A 15,847-nucleotide genomic window follows, 5' to 3' on the forward strand; every position below is an offset into this window, starting at 1 on the left:
GAATAAGGAATGTGGGGTTAATGGTGCTTGTAGTAGTGAATGAATAAATAAATAAATATGGGCAATCCTTAAAATGGCTTCCTCTCTTTGTGATAAATAACAAAATTGTGAAACGGGTTTACCTTGCTCTGGGCATTTTAATGAAGATTATATAGCATGTTTTGTGTTCAGCGACACATCCTTACTTTTAATTTATATGTTTATTTTTCATTTGCCTCCTTATGTTGGCAATATGTTATGAAAACTCTAATAATGAATATGTAAAAATCCTATACCTCTAAAAGCAAATCCAACCCATGTCTCTAAATTTATCTCTTCCAAATTGGCATTGTGTTCTCTAAATTTAGAGAAGATGCTCACCTCCGAATCAATTTGACTCTAATAGGTCCACCTTCTCTTAAACACTATTCATCCTTTGAAACACGATTCATTCACTTGAAAAAATTGTATACTGATATTTAAAACATGTTCAATGAAAAGAGAAAATAAAAAGTGCCATTTATGGAAAAATGGTTATTTAAAAATAGGAATAGTGATTTAGAGAGTCCCTCTAAAATTTGTACAAGTCTCCATATTTGGAGACTTGAACAGTGATTTAGAGGGGTTTCTCTAAAATAGCATAGACCAGTTGGAGTCGCAAGGAGTTATTTGATTCCTCTTTTCTTGAGGCATACATACCACACAACACTCTTTCAAGCATGCTAACCTATGAAAGCTTGATTACAACTTAGTGGATCTATACAGCAACAACAACAACAATAAATGGAAAAAAAATAGGAGTCAGATTGGTGATCTCTAACCATTAACCATTGGATCAAACATTTTTTTTCATGGGTTTCATCAATCGGCCCATGGGTAGGTCATAATGCCATAGTGAAAAAGGTTGATCAACCAAGGAGCATGCCAGACATTCATGTGAACACCCTCTATATATAAAGCATTAAATACAGTTCATTAGACAATTAGACTTGTAGGTGAACCCCAATCCCATGGACTTGTAGGCAAACACTAGGTCGTAAAGACAATTGAGCCCAAGCTAGACAAATCCATATGCATCTCAACCCTTATACCTTTAACATTATAGTATAATTATTGTGTCTAATCACTTAGTTTAGGCAAGCCATGTTCAGCTATCTCTTGGGAATGGTATCGCGACATGTCCAAATTTAGGTTTAATTTGTTCTCCATTCGACAAGTCTAGAGGTAATTGTGAATACGAGTAATACATATATTCTTACAATACAAACTCCCAATATTCTTTTGGGAGTGAAGCCAGGATTTTGTGTATGTGGGGCCAACTGAGACTTAAAAATTTTATAAAATTTTGTGGGGCTATAGTGATAGATTTTCATTTCCACCGTTGTTATCCATCACAATAGCGTATAAATTTTAATAATTTTTAAAAGTTATCATGGGTGCCAGTGCAGTCCTCATTGCCCCCACTGTAAATTGGCCCATGCTCTTTTGAGTGTGTGGGCTAGGTGCCTTACAGAATTACAAGCACTCTTACATCACTCTCAAGAATTGGTACAGAGGTGTGTTTGGAAGCAGTTGTTAGTAGGAGTGGGGGTTGGAGTTATTGGAATTCATTCTAACTCCTTAAATGAATTCTAATGTTTGGTTTCCTGTAGAAATTTAGTCGATGAATTTTTTGCATTTGACTAAGATTCGATGTGACTCCTCTATTACTTGAAAAATATTGTCATAGTCAATAAAATTCAACTGAGTCAGCTCGATTTTATATATTTTGACCAAATAATAAATTTTTGGTAAGTTAAATATTTATTATCTTACATAAATATGATTTTGTGATGAAATATATCCTAATCTAAGGCTTAAAATGAGATAGGTTCGGGCCAAATCGAAGTATATTCATATCCAGATTAAAAAAAATTCTTGAATTCAGTTCCGTATCCAAATAAGGTCGTATTAGCTAAAACCATATCCGAGCCATATTGATTACACCATATTTGGATTCGTATCCGACCCAATTAACTTACTTGATTCAAGCAGAATAATTTTGGACTATTCAACATTATATATATATATATTAATATTATAATTTATTTATTTTTTAAAAATTCATGTTATATTAAAGTAGTAGATAAAGATGTTTTGAAAAGTAAAAAAAAATTAAAAAATCAAAGCAATATATCATTAAGATGTAGGTGGATATAGGGATGGATATGTATCCGACCCGGATCCAACTCGGGTTAAAGGACACCAACCCATATCCGACTAATATTTTTATTCAAATCTACTCCAAGGGTCCAAACCTGCTAAATTCAGATTCGGATCACTCAAATTTTGGATAAAATTTCACTCTTTTTATGCCTTATTTTATTAAAAAATTATAATTATTTAAATAGGAATCCTGATTATATAAATTGAATTGAATAATTTATATACTAGATGACTTAGAAGAGTCAAACTTAATTTTGGGATAAAAATTTGTGCATGGAGTTGTAAATCTCACCCACATAGGTGGGAATTGCAGCTCCTTTAAAAATGGGAGTTGAAGATCTTTTTGGAGTTGCAGTTATAGAATTGGTGAAACAAATAACCAATTAGAATTATAAAAGTGGAGTTGTAACTCCAACTCCCACCAACTACCATTTCTAAATACACCGTATCACATAGACACTTGAGTCCAGAAAAGCAAGTTTGTGTCAAGAAACCTATATTCTAAACTACACCTTTGCTTGGTGGAATTAATGTTCTATGCATGATATGGACCCATATTATCCAGTTTGTCTTTTCAAATTTGGGTTCGTGATTTGCCAATTTAAAATGAATCTGATTTCTCATGGGGATAGAAAGAGAGAATTCATTTCTTGATTTGCTTAGGTTCATTAGTCATAATCTCATTATATAATTCAAGTGAAGTACGTACAATAGAATCATAATGCTAAAAAATAATTCATATAAAAATAAAATAGTTTTAATAAATCGTATTTTAAATTTCAAATAAATAATCAATCATTAAAAAAGCATAAATGTACATCGCATATTGAAAAGGAAAATACTTTACCACCTCCGTTGGACACTTTCAATACTGAGTTGACCTGCAGTGCATAGAGAATCGTTGATTTTCTAACTTGTATCTCAAGGAAATAAATTTATGGTTATCTATACACTGCTAGGTCAATTCAATGTCGGACCAATGTCATTTTGCTTTCGAAATTTTGAACTTTTTATAGAAGGTTATTTTCATGTTTATGTGAGTTTACTATGGTTATAATTGTATGGACTTCATAGAATTCTACATTGCTTAGTGTCAGGTTGGACTCACTGTATTTCTTTTGACTTGGGAGACTCTTATTTTGCTTTTGTAATTTTGAACCTTTTATGGAAGGTTATTTTCATGTTTATCTAAGTTTATTATGGTCATGATTGTATGGACTTCATAGTATTCTACATTGCTTAGTGTCGGGTTGGATTCATTGTACTTCTTATGACTTGGGAGACTATTATTTTGCTTTAATTATATGAATTTGTGGCTCTTTTACAAGTTAATTTAGATATACCCGTGTGTGGGTCTTGATGAATGTTTGAGATGTGCCATATGATTATTATAGATTTCACTAGCAATTGGAAAACCATTATAGACCTTGATGATGCATCATTATCATCATCTAGTATTGAAGCCGGACAGATTTATAATCTATTTCCATCTTCAGATCATGGGGTTTTTATTGTGGGTTCCTTTAATAGATTAAGATGCATAAGTACTCGTGGTGATCATCTATCATCAGAGTTGAGTCGCGCAAGCGATGACTTGTGATGCAGGTTGAATTATTTGTGGTTTCTATAGAATTAGAGCCGGATCGATAGAGTGGAGGTGAAAATATGTTGGTCTCTCTGGTTGCTCGATTTTGCATTTATACAAGCATTTAATCACCTCTTCACAACCGATTAAATCCATCAACTTTAATGCCTACTCTCTCTTTCTTTCATTTCTTGTGACCAAGAAATCCCAAGAAACCCATTACCTAAAGCTCTTTTAAGTTCTACATAATCTCTTAGAAACCAAATAAATTCTCTCTCAATCCATCTTTGATTCCATGGCTCAACAAGACCAGGAAGAAACTCCTAAAACATTCTCATACCCACTTGACCCAAAATCATACAAGATCCTCCAAGAAATCAGCAATGGTGTTAGTGGCACCATTTACAAGGCCACTTGCCTCCCTATGAACTCATCCGTAGTAGTGATCAAAGCCATTAATCTCGAACATTCACGAGCCAATCTCGATGACTAAAATAAGAAACAAAGGCCATAACCCTTCTCTCACATCCCAACATCCTTAAAGCCCATTGTTCTTTCACAGTTGACTATCATCTTTAGGTTGTGATGCTCTTCATGTGTGCTGGTTCTCTCCACTCCATCATCTCTTCTTCTTTCCCAGATGGCTTAAATGAGTCCTCCATTGCTGTTGTTCCCAAAGAAACTTTAAATGCTTTGTTATATCTCCATGATCAAGGACATCCTCATCATGATATCAAGGCCGGTAACATTCTTGTTGACTCAAATGGGTGTTAAAACGTGCTGATTTCAGTATCTCCACTTCAATTTATGAACCCAAACCATCTATGCATTCGTGATTTTCATCATCGCATTTGATGTTCAATGATGTTGCAGGGACGCCTTATTGGATGGCACCCGAGGTCATGCATTCTCATATTTGGTATAGTTTCAAAGCTGACGTATGGCCCTTCGGGATTATAGCATTAGAACTCGCTCATGGTCAACCTCCTCTTTTTCATCTCCCACCCCCCAGAAGTCTTTGTTTGCATTTCTCTGATTACGCAAAGAACACCAGGAAAGATAAAAATAAGAAGTTTTTGAAGAATTTCAAAGACATGGTAGCTTCTTGTCTTGCTACTGATCCATCAAAAAAACCCACAGCGGAGAAATTACGTAAGCATCCATTTTTCAAGAATTCTGATTTTCTTGTCAAGAACATGTTACGAGGGTTACCCACTGTTGAAGAACGCTATAGAAAAACATACTGAGAAAGACGATGAATGACAACGATGACGAAGAATCATTGATTGGGCCTTTGGAGAAAAATAGAAGGATAAGTGGGTGGAATTTCAATAAGGATGTATTGAAGTTAGAACCTGTTTTCCCAATTGAGAGAGAAGGATATAAGTACCAGAATTTAACTCATGAGAAAGATGACAATGTCAAGCGAGTTCAATTTGGTGAAGAGATGGTCATCCAAGGCACCAATCATGATGATTTTGAAGAAAATAAGAAAAAATGAAGCAGACCCACATCTCTCAATGCCACCAATTTGTTTCAAGGATGAAATACAAGTAGATACCGATGTGAAGGATATCGAAAAGATTGAAGTAGAAGAACAAAGTGGAGTCGATGAAGCTGAAACTGATGTGGGTATAGAGATGAATGAAGAACAAGAAGAGAACCCAACAAATACCCCTGTGGAAGGAGTAATGGTACCAGTTGGACCATTGGTTCCCGGACTTAGAGCGATTTTGGATGGTTTGAAAATAGAGAAGCTATTAGTTTCGGATCTAATTAATCAAATTGGAGGAGTTAATGTAGGTGAGATGAGTCATGAAGAACAGCTTGAACAAATGGTGGTACAACTAAGCCTTCAATTGGATCAAGAGGAGAAGATTTTCACTTTTGGAAATAGAGTTGGAGCACATGAGGACCAAAATTGCAGGTAATATTGATCAGAGCAGCCATGGCACAAGTGAGTAAGAATTTGGTCATCTTTCATTCAACAATTGTTACTTGCTTTTTAAACCAGTGTTTTCCAAGTATGAAATGCCTTCAAATTTAGACATACCCCTCCATATTTTGGTCAAATATACCATAGAGATACATCTTATATGTAAACAAAATATATAATTCAATAAATTATGCCCACATTTACTAGTATTTCTAATCTCATTAGTTAGTGTTTCATTACTCATACAATCACTTTCTCAAGGGTTGGGATGGGAAAACATTTTCCCCATTTGCCAAAGAATTGTATCTTTCAAGGGAAATCATTTTCCCAGTTATTAAACTTCTAGTTCAATATGCCATGATGGATTTGTCAGTAATTGCTTAAATTTATAAATTTGGCGCCTTATATAAGTTGGAATAATTTGTTTGTCAGGCCAATAATTTTTAAAAAAAAAATTATCAAATCAGATCCAAAGTGAACCCAATCTATTAACAGCCCTAAATGCATGAGAGGACATTGCAATAAACAAGAATGGAAACATCTTTAGAAGAAATTTTGGGATGATTTCCTCCTAAAAAATATAGAGTACTAATGAATAAAGTTGGGTAAAGAACTCATTCAATGAAGTTTCCTACACAAACACAGGCCACATGAAGTGAGTTATAGTTACATCTATCAGTACAAGTTAACCAAATACACTCTATAAAAGTTAAACTAATTAAAATATTGACTTTTTTTTTTTTGCAAAATTAAGTGGCCAAAATGCCTTTTTAACGATACAGAAAATTGATATTGAAAATGTTGGAAGTAACGAATTCATTTATATTGCTTTTCTAAGATATCCTTTATATCTTGATTGGTTCAGGGGTATCTTTCCCTTGTACATAAAGGCAGCTCACCCATCTCTAATGGGTGTGGTACTTTCGTACCACAGAACAGGGCCTCCTACGGCGGAACGTGCCATCAGAATGTGTTGGATATCAAGGATTTGAGTATCTTTCCCAACCATCCTTTTCTAGTTTCTCTGCCTTTCTCAAGACCTCGTCCTTCACATCTTCCTGATACTGGATTATTCTGTGAAAATATAAACAACAATGGAAACATATTTTACATATGTAATTTTTTGGGCCCAAATAGGGCATAATGTGTTACTAGTTCAGTGTTATGGGTGACCAAGAAGGGTGAGAGAAATAGGGACTAACCTAGATTGTAAATCAGCATCCGATATCCCCAACATCCTGACTGCTAATAAACCTGCATTTGTTGCATTATTTATTGCAACAGTCGCTACGGGAAAGCCTCTTGGCATCTGCATTATTAAAACAAAGACCAGTAAGTCGCTTTGGGCTTAAAATTTCAAATTGATGTTAAAAAAATTTATAGAAGGAAAATTTTCAAGGTCAATGGACAGCCAATGCTCAGTAAGTAAAGAGGAGAACAGGGGTGAACCAAGTGAAAAATCACAATAGATTAAACTGTAAAGCACATGGATTTAGATTAAATTATTTCACAATAAAGAAGAGCAAAGATGGATGGTAAGGCGTGCATTTGAAGAAGTAGAAGGGTTTTAATCTGGAAAAAAGAAAGGCTAAGAATATAATTTTCATGATTTGGTTGTCTTTAAGTGATTCCTTGATTTGGACTAAAGGAGCAATGTCACATGATCCTTACTAACAAATGCAATATGTTTTATCTTTTGATAATTAATCCCAATTTTTTTTTACAAATATTTATCGAAGTCCTGCTCAGTAATCTGGCCCAAACCCAAACAAAAGAAGCCAAGGTACTATTAATTATTTTCCGCAGATCGGTTTTCATAATTTTTTCCTCAAACCAATTTCTAAAGCAAAGAAAGTTTCAAGGATAACTTCTAACAATATGTGCCCCAGAATTTAGTATTTAAAGAGGAAGATATTCTTAATTGAAAAACAAATAAAAAATAAAAAATAAAAATAAAATACCTGGACTATAGATAAAAGGGAGTCAAGTCCATCGAGTGAAGAAGCACGTACTGGAACACCAATAACAGGCAAGGGAGTTGATGCGGCCACCATACCTAAAACACACATAAAAGGTCATTGAAATGTATAACCACGCATATAAACATGTAAATAATCTTTAAAAAAAATTGAACTAGCCTGGCAAATGGGCTGCTCCACCAGCACCAGCAATGATAACTTGAATGCCTCGCTTCAGAGCAGAAGAAGCGTAAGAATACATCAATTCTGGAGTCCGATGTGCTGAAACTATCCTCACCTGCAAAGTTTTGACATATAAAGGTCTGGTGTGAATGGTTATCAAATGTGTTTAACAACCCATGACTGAAAATCCAAACCGACGTACATAAATAGAAGGTCTACCTCATTAGGCACACCAAAGGTATCCAAAATCCTTGCAGCATCCCTCATGACTGGAAGATCTGAATCAGAACCCATTATAATCCCAACATGGGGAACGACTGCATCAAGCAAATGAATGGGGGCATATGAAAAGTTAACAAAAAATGAGTTGGAATGGCAAACAAACTATAAATGGAAAATATTAGCGTTAATTGTGTCCATTTTGGACAAAAACCGATGTAGAACAGAAAAAGAGTAAACAAAGATGCTCAAGTCACAATGAAAAAGAATTAATTAACTTGCAATCTGACCTTCAGATCTTTCTTTTTCTTCACTCAGCATTGAATTCAATTTTGCTTCTATGATTCCCATAGAAGATCCAATAATTGTGATATGACCCATCTTTCGCTGTTTTCGCATATCTACAATATCATTACCAACAACTTAGCATCACAAGCCAAAGATATAGCATAATTATGATCATGGGTGAAACTTCAACATAATCTAACCTGGTTTATCGTACCGATGAACAGTAGCTCCAGGAACACTCAATGCCCTTCCAATCATTTGATGAGCTAAATAGAACCCTTGCTCCCCCTAGAAGCATATTATTTCCAATCAAATTCACCAATTTGTTAATATTTTATCTTCTATAATTATAATGGTTTCAACACACATTTACTTTGTAGATGGAGCAATATTTATCCACAAGCACAGCCCTTATCTATGCTTTCTGTTCTGACCAACGTAGTGTTCACTTGCTTCGCCAGTCGTAACTTGGGTAGATGAATTGGTTAGTCAAGTTTTATTCTTTTATTGCTGAAAAATAGAATTCCAATTTTTAACCCATCTTTGATATTCCATATTTACATTTCTCATTTTTTTTTTAAACTTAGTATTTTAAATATAAATGAACAAACTTCTAAAACAGAAAACCTACACAAAATATTTCACTTTTTTTCAAATTCCCAAAATGTTTGATTGAACAATCCATTATCAAGTCTGTATAAGATTATAGCCTCAAAGTTCATCCATGCATCAAAACTGAACACTTGTGAGCCAAACAAAAAGAAAGCTACCTCATCTTCACCCAGTAAATTGTACATAATAGCAGCCGGAGTTTTCATTGATGGATCACCAAGCGGAAGACCAACAACGGCTCGTAAATGCTGCTCAAATTGTGAAGTCACGCAACATTCAATTGTATGATGCCCACTATTGTGAGGTCTAGGAGCTACTTCATTTAGCAAAATCTGTGGAAATTAAATATTTAATAATTAAATTATTAAATTTTATCAACAAAATGTTGTATGATAGCAATATTCTAAAGATCATCATAAAGCCACTGACGCATCTTCTAACATATGATGCAGCAATGATATCCCTATTAGAAAACCAACCTGACCATCCCTTGTCAAAAATAACTCAACCGCGAAGACTCCAGCACCTTCTAATGAACTAACGGCTTTTTGTGCAACATCAGTAGCGAGACTCTTGATCTTCCATGACACATCGGCAGGCGCCTTTACAATGTGACAAATATTATCTCTATAAAAAGAACAAAGATCAACAAAACAAGTGTATAGAATTCAAGGCTTTTAGAATTTCAAAAAACATGAAGCGACATATAACGCCACTGTATTGCCATGTTCAGACCTAATGAAGAGTTGAATCTGACATCTTACTTGTGAATAGTTTCAACAACAGGATAACATGAAATAGAATTGTCTCTTCCCCTCGCCACGATGACGGCCAGCTCCTAAATCACAAGATAGAGAGGGATCCCTTCAGTCTCACAGATCTAAATTTCACACTTGGCGATTAAATAAATCTAACTGCAATAAAAGAAATCAGAACCCCTTTAATACAAGAATTTTATATGAACAATGTGACATCTTTTTCCAAAATCTTGCAGTTTTATACCTCACAATTGATTATTTCCCATAAGAAAACAAAGATGGGGAACATTCTCCCTGATGGAAAGGAAAACAGAGTAACATACAAGCAGGGAAGAGAACACAGTTAACCAGAAACACAATTATTTATGCACCCAAAACTATATAGATCCGAGCCAAATAATATTTCATCTGTAAGATAAAGAGTTCTTTCTTTAACATATAAGTTGCCAAATAATGTGCAATCCAATTTACCCAATAAAACAATATCATATAGCACACCTTGACAACAATAACAAGATAGGGATACTCAGTACAGCAGAATTTTATGAGAAAATGCAGGTCTTGAATGAAGATATGATGGTGATTAAATTCTATACCAAATATTGGCACCAACCTTTATGAATGGTGCCCACTTCTCCACATATAAGCCTCGATCGTATCCTCCAAGTGCTGCAAAAAAAAAAAAAAAAAAATGACAACCCAGAGAAAAGAAGGAACATATAAATCCTAAATTAAATTCGAAGTAGCAATCAAAGTAAAATATAAACCCATAATTAAATCCAAAGTGGCAATCAACAACTTGAACCCTTGACGTCCCATATTTGAAGTGCAACAAAGAACATATCATAGAATAACTAAGTTTTATAAAATCATTTGGTCGACTAGGAAGGCAAATGAGGAAGACAGATAAGCAAGACAAAGAACCTGATCATAACTGGTAGGTTCTTGAGAAAATCCTGGAAGCAAAAACGGGTTTAGAGAAGAGCCCATGGGAGGAAATTCAGAACTCAGATGAACATCCAAAGCCTGCAAGCCTCTCACCAATACCATCACCAAAGATTGAGCTGAGCTGGGCAAAAGGAAAGCTAGCTCTATTCCGGTATGCATCAAGCCCTTCAATCTCCCAAATCAGTTTTGGACTGTTGAAGGCTGAGTCACATAACATGTGGAGTTGGAAAGCCTTTATACATGGATAATGCAACAGAAGAGCTGCTCAGACTGAAATATGCTAGAGTTTGTGTGGAAGTCAAAGCTAATGAGGAGCTCCCTAAGACTATTTCAGCGGATATGGGAGATGGGGACTGGGCAGAGGTGCTTGTAGAGTATGACTGGATGCCTTGAAAAATGCAAGAATTGTGAGATCTTTGGGCATCAAGAAAGTAGTTTCCCCAAGGGAGAGAGGAGAAGACTTTGGGATGGCATTTGTAAGATCTTAGGCTTAATAGCAGAACCATGGATCATCATGGGAGACCTCAAAACCATCCTTGATCATGGAGAAAAATTGGGGGTAGAAGACCTTCCAGCCAAATTAAGGACGCTAAGGACAGTTTCAACCAGGCTTGTCTCTCTGACCTAAAAGCAATAGGTTGCAGATTCACTCGGTCTAACAAGCAAGAAGGAAGAACCATAGTGTCCCAGCTTGACAGGGTCCTTGTCAACCCCGAATGGGCAAGCCATTTTAACATTTCAAGGGTGGATTTCCAGCCAAGTGGAATTTCAAATCACAGTCCTATGGTTGTAGATATTTAGCCTCAAAGAATCCCTCTCAGAAAATCCTTCAAATTCTTTAATTTCTGGGCTGAAGACAAGGATTTCATGGGTTTGGTGCGTAAGCCTGGGATATTCCAGTTAGGGGGAATCCCATGTTTAGAGTTATAATGAAGCTGAAAACAATTAAAGCAACTTCTCAAGAGCTGGAGCAAACCAAAGTTTAGCCAGGATAAAGAGTTCGCTCTCAATGTAAAGGCCAATCTTGAAGCCACTCAAAGAGCCCTCCCAGAGCAATACTCTTAACCAAGATCTGGTAGCCTAGAAATGTATACTGCAATGTTTTTTTACAAATGCATCTCCAAGTTGTGGCCAACAGATCAATATGGTCCTCAACCCTCTAATTAGTCTCAACCAATCTACCTTCATTGTTGGGCGAAGCATTGCTGAAAACATTCTCCTCACTCACAAGTTAATCAGGAATTTCCATACAGATAAAAAGCACCCAAGATGTATTGCTAAAGTAGACCTAAGGAAAGCCTACGATTTAGTCAATGAAAGTAGACCTAAGGAAAGCCCATGATTTAGTCGAGTGAAGTGCCATCCTTCATGCTCTAAAAAAGCTCAGATTTCCTGAGAAGTTCATCAGCTGGGTTCAGATGTGCATTTGCTCCCTATGTATTTTGTGGTTATAAATGGTTCTCTGAAGCGCTACTTTGAAAGAGAAAAAAAAGTGTTGAGATAGAGTGACCCCATCTCGCCTTAATCTAGCGTTGTTGCTGCTACCAAAAATCTAGCATGGAGTGCTTTCATATATCATGTAGGGAGAGAGCTGTAACCATATTTTCCAAAACAAGTACAACCCACCACAACAAGTCCTAAGATAGATTGTAAATGATGTCAGGGACAATCAGATTTAGCAGCCTCAAGGTTGAAGATTCAGCAGCTAATAGGCGCTTTGTGGAATCTTGGGAGCTTGAAGTAATAACATGGTTTCACAAGAACTTCCAACTAGTCAGATGGTCTCCTCCCCCTTCAGTCAATTTTTCCCTTAACACTGATGGATCTTTAAGGGGTGTGTGTGGAGGTGAGGGTGAAATCATCAGAAATAGTTTGGGAGATCCCATCTTTCCCTGGGATGGATGCTTCAATGTTTCAAGCTCATGTCATGATTGACTCACAGGCTGCCATAATGTGTATAACCAGAGCTACTCCAGCCCTTGGAAGGCCAGGAGATTGGTTGTCAGGGAGGATGCCCTGGGCCATGCATACATTAGAATGTAGTTATATTTTGTATCTGGTTGGGGTCTACCTTAACCCCAGATTACCATTAATTAAAAAAAATCATAATTGGGGAAAAGGCATTTGGCACCGATACGAGTCATGAGAATGGAAAGAACTATAAAAATGAACTTCCAAGTATTTTTTACGTCAATGGTTTGACAACTTTTTAGCATGTATAATGGTCTGGAAACATGTTATCATATCCATGTATAAATATTCAAAGCGTGTTGTTATGCTCAAAAGAGATGTTTAAAAATTAAAATTAAAATAAATGTCCAATGTATGAAATACATTTATTTTATTTTTTAGAATTTTAATATGTTTTTTGAAAATTTTAAATTTTCCCCTTGCCGACTTATTGTCGAACCCCCTATGATCTTGGTAATTATGCACTAAACATTAAAGGCAGCATACCTATGTGAACAGATCTCTGATCATAATTTTCCAACACAAGATTAGAATATTAAAAAATAATAAGAAAATGCTCCAGTCAAGGTATCCATACAATTCAACATAAAACTGCATAGATACAAAGAATAATTTGTACTCGATATATCAATTTCTTTTTTTGTTTTTGCCAAGTAAAGATTTTATTAATTAGCAAAAAGAGGGGGGTGTGATATAGATGACCACCCCAAAGAGTACAAAAGAGATACAATTGATTTGGGTTAAAACTCAACTTGATAATAGTAATACCGAAGGACATACAAAACAACTAGTTGGCATGCCATGGACATACCTACTACGGATGAAGAAAGCTCTTCTTCATTGTGGAACTTGATAATAGTATATACCAAAGGATATGCAAAACAAGTAGCTGGCATGCCGTGGACATACCTGCTACGGACGAAGAAAGCTCTTCTTCATTGTGGGCAACAGCATTTCCACGCCCATCATATGCCAGCCTTTTACTCTTAATCATAAGAGGATAACCAAATAAGTCCGCTGCTCTCCTTGCGCTTTCGAGATCATCTATCTTCCTTAACCAGAATTCAAGAAATCAAAACACAGGAATAGCCTCAATCATGTTGTGTTTAGGGTACTGTGAGAGTGTTAACTAACCTGCATAAAATCAGGCAATGGAATGGCATGCCAAGAAAAATGAACTTTTTGAAGATATTTGTCCTGCAATGAGGAGAAAAGAAGATGTAACTCAATAGGTAAATTTGAGCATTAAATTAAGTGTTGTGTTTGAATTTGAAATTTGAAGAGACCAATAAACCCTTGCAATGCCAGATAACCACTTCACAAAAAACTGGTACAAATATTTTTTGTTAATCGAAAATTATGATAATATCATGTCCTAAGTCACTCATATTCAATGGAACTTTAAAGATGGAAAACATAAAGTGCGTGAGCATAAGGCTATAGTGAGAAAAAAAATAATCAAAGATAGCTGTATGATAGTGGTTTGCTAATGGTAATGGTGGTGTGACTTCAGGTTCGAGCCAAGAACCCAACCACCCTCGAACCTTTTGGAAAACCCATGCCCTAACTCCTGAGCTTGCTAACATAAAAGTGGACTTAGACGAACCATGTCCTCTCCCCTTTGGTTGGCAAAAGTTTCTAGACCTTAAGGTAACACATGCACCCCCTTTGCCTAGCCTTCACTTAAATGTAGAGGCATTATATCATAGTTTCTTTATTTTTCCTTCATTTTATTCTTATTATGTTATTTACTTACCTTTTCTCTCAATAGCTGTGATAGATGACTTAAATCAAGTTGGTAATTGATCAAAATAATGTGCTAAACATTCAGGACCTATGGAAATTGAATCATTTCTTGTCCATTAAGGTTATTATTTTTTACATGATTAGATATACTAAAGGTCTGAAGGGGATAACATTTCTAGACAATCTGGCCGTGGAATAAATTTTATATATGTTTTTTCAAGACCGTTGTCGCAAAATTTCAATTCATCTTGAATTCTTATTTAATTCCCTAAAACTTGAAACCTTGTAATCTGATTCTATCCTGAATTGAACTCTTTGAATAGGGAATCCTCTAACAGAAACAACAACATACATACATACATATGGGGAGAGAGAGAGAGAGAGATTATTATTAAATGAAAAAAGAAAACTTCTGTTAAGCTCAAATCTCTACCATAATTCACAGATAATTAAATTCATGGATACTATTTTCTTAATTAAGACAAGAATTTTGAAATGGGAACTCTACCAAAATAAATGCCTACATTATTTTATTTTTTATTTTAAAAAAAGGGGAAAAAGCTTCCTACAGGCAACCTCCACTGCTAGCCTCCTAGTTATATTGCTGCAATTGGTCAATCCAAGAGTTTTCTCTGAGACATCAATCGACCAACTGGCCTTTTACCAATACAAACCTGCAAAATTGAAAATAACTATATCTGTAGTGTTCCACTCTAGTCCTATAATAATAATCATTTAGAATAAAAGAATTGAATACAATTAAGAAGAGAAATTACTTGTTGGATGATCAATAAACTATCGACAGACTCACAACTGCCTTCTCATAAGCAAAACCGCACGCCAAACCAACTGAAATGGTCTGAAAATTCACTAGTGAAGGGTTTCCACCAATCTCCTCGAACAAAACCAATGTGTTCATGTCGTCACAAAGAAAAGAACGCGGCACATGGTACCTAATAATATTTGCATCAATCTTACTTGGTAAATGATTTTTCCAAAGATATTTTATAACATCGAAATCAAAACATAATTGAAAGAAAATTTATCATACCATCTTTGAGAAGGCTGACCACAATTGGAAACACATTTGTTACCATCGTATGGACCACAGTAATCACACGTTGCATTGCAACCATTCACATCAGCAAGGAAGGATGGCCAATATCGACCAATAACCATTCTTGTTTTTTCTTACCATTGAATGCCTGCAAGAAGACAAATTTTCCTTTCAGTGTTTCTTCTTTTTTTTTTCTCCCTCTAGAACACAGGCATATGGGAGAAAATCCATAACAGTAAAACAAGAAACCTTATTCCTATTACATTATAAAAGTATTGTACCGATCAAAAAACTTATAAATGGATCGTACCTGGTAGAACGAAATGATATGGAGAGGGTTAATCATGTTGATGAATCCATAGCCCACATAGCATTTGTTCTACATAAAATTTTATGCAATCT

The 15,847-nt window shown here is 35.4% G+C and overlaps 1 protein-coding gene and 1 pseudogene across 5 annotated transcripts; one reads left to right on the plus strand and one right to left on the minus strand.

The window, feature by feature from the left end:
- Window positions 1-4,064: 4,064 nt before the first annotated feature.
- Window positions 4,065-5,270, plus strand: LOC147386097 (serine/threonine-protein kinase BLUS1 pseudogene; annotated as a pseudogene).
- Window positions 5,271-6,332: 1,062 nt separating this feature from the next.
- Window positions 6,333-13,666, minus strand: LOC147386098 (phosphoribosylaminoimidazole carboxylase, chloroplastic-like). 5 transcript variants are annotated; one of them, XM_086422350.1, is made up of 13 exons: window positions 13,552-13,608; window positions 10,337-10,392; window positions 9,968-10,017; window positions 9,730-9,803; window positions 9,445-9,592; window positions 9,124-9,297; window positions 8,554-8,641; window positions 8,356-8,466; window positions 8,066-8,163; window positions 7,844-7,961; window positions 7,667-7,761; window positions 6,908-7,014; window positions 6,333-6,779 (listed from the first exon to the last, which is right to left on the minus strand). In XM_086422350.1, the coding sequence occupies exons 3-13, from the start codon at window positions 10,010-10,012 to the stop codon at window positions 6,686-6,688; spliced, it is 1,152 nt and encodes a 383-aa protein (XP_086278476.1). In that variant the 5' UTR covers window positions 10,013-10,017; window positions 10,337-10,392; window positions 13,552-13,608; the 3' UTR covers window positions 6,333-6,685. The 5 variants fall into 5 exon arrangements, with proteins under 5 accessions (XP_086278476.1, XP_086278477.1, XP_086278480.1 ...); XM_086422351.1 differs by lacking the exons at window positions 9,968-10,017; window positions 10,337-10,392; window positions 13,552-13,608 and having other exon boundaries at window positions 6,492-6,779; window positions 9,445-9,567; XM_086422354.1 differs by lacking the exons at window positions 9,124-9,297; window positions 9,445-9,592; window positions 9,730-9,803; window positions 9,968-10,017; window positions 10,337-10,392 and having other exon boundaries at window positions 6,492-6,779; window positions 13,552-13,666.
- Window positions 13,667-15,847: the final 2,181 nt, after the last annotated feature.

This window comes from Akebia trifoliata, chromosome 14, assembly GCF_017979445.1.
Source record: "Akebia trifoliata isolate Shusen 1 chromosome 14, ASM1797944v1, whole genome shotgun sequence".
Lineage (NCBI taxonomy): Eukaryota > Viridiplantae > Streptophyta > Magnoliopsida > Ranunculales > Lardizabalaceae > Akebia > Akebia trifoliata.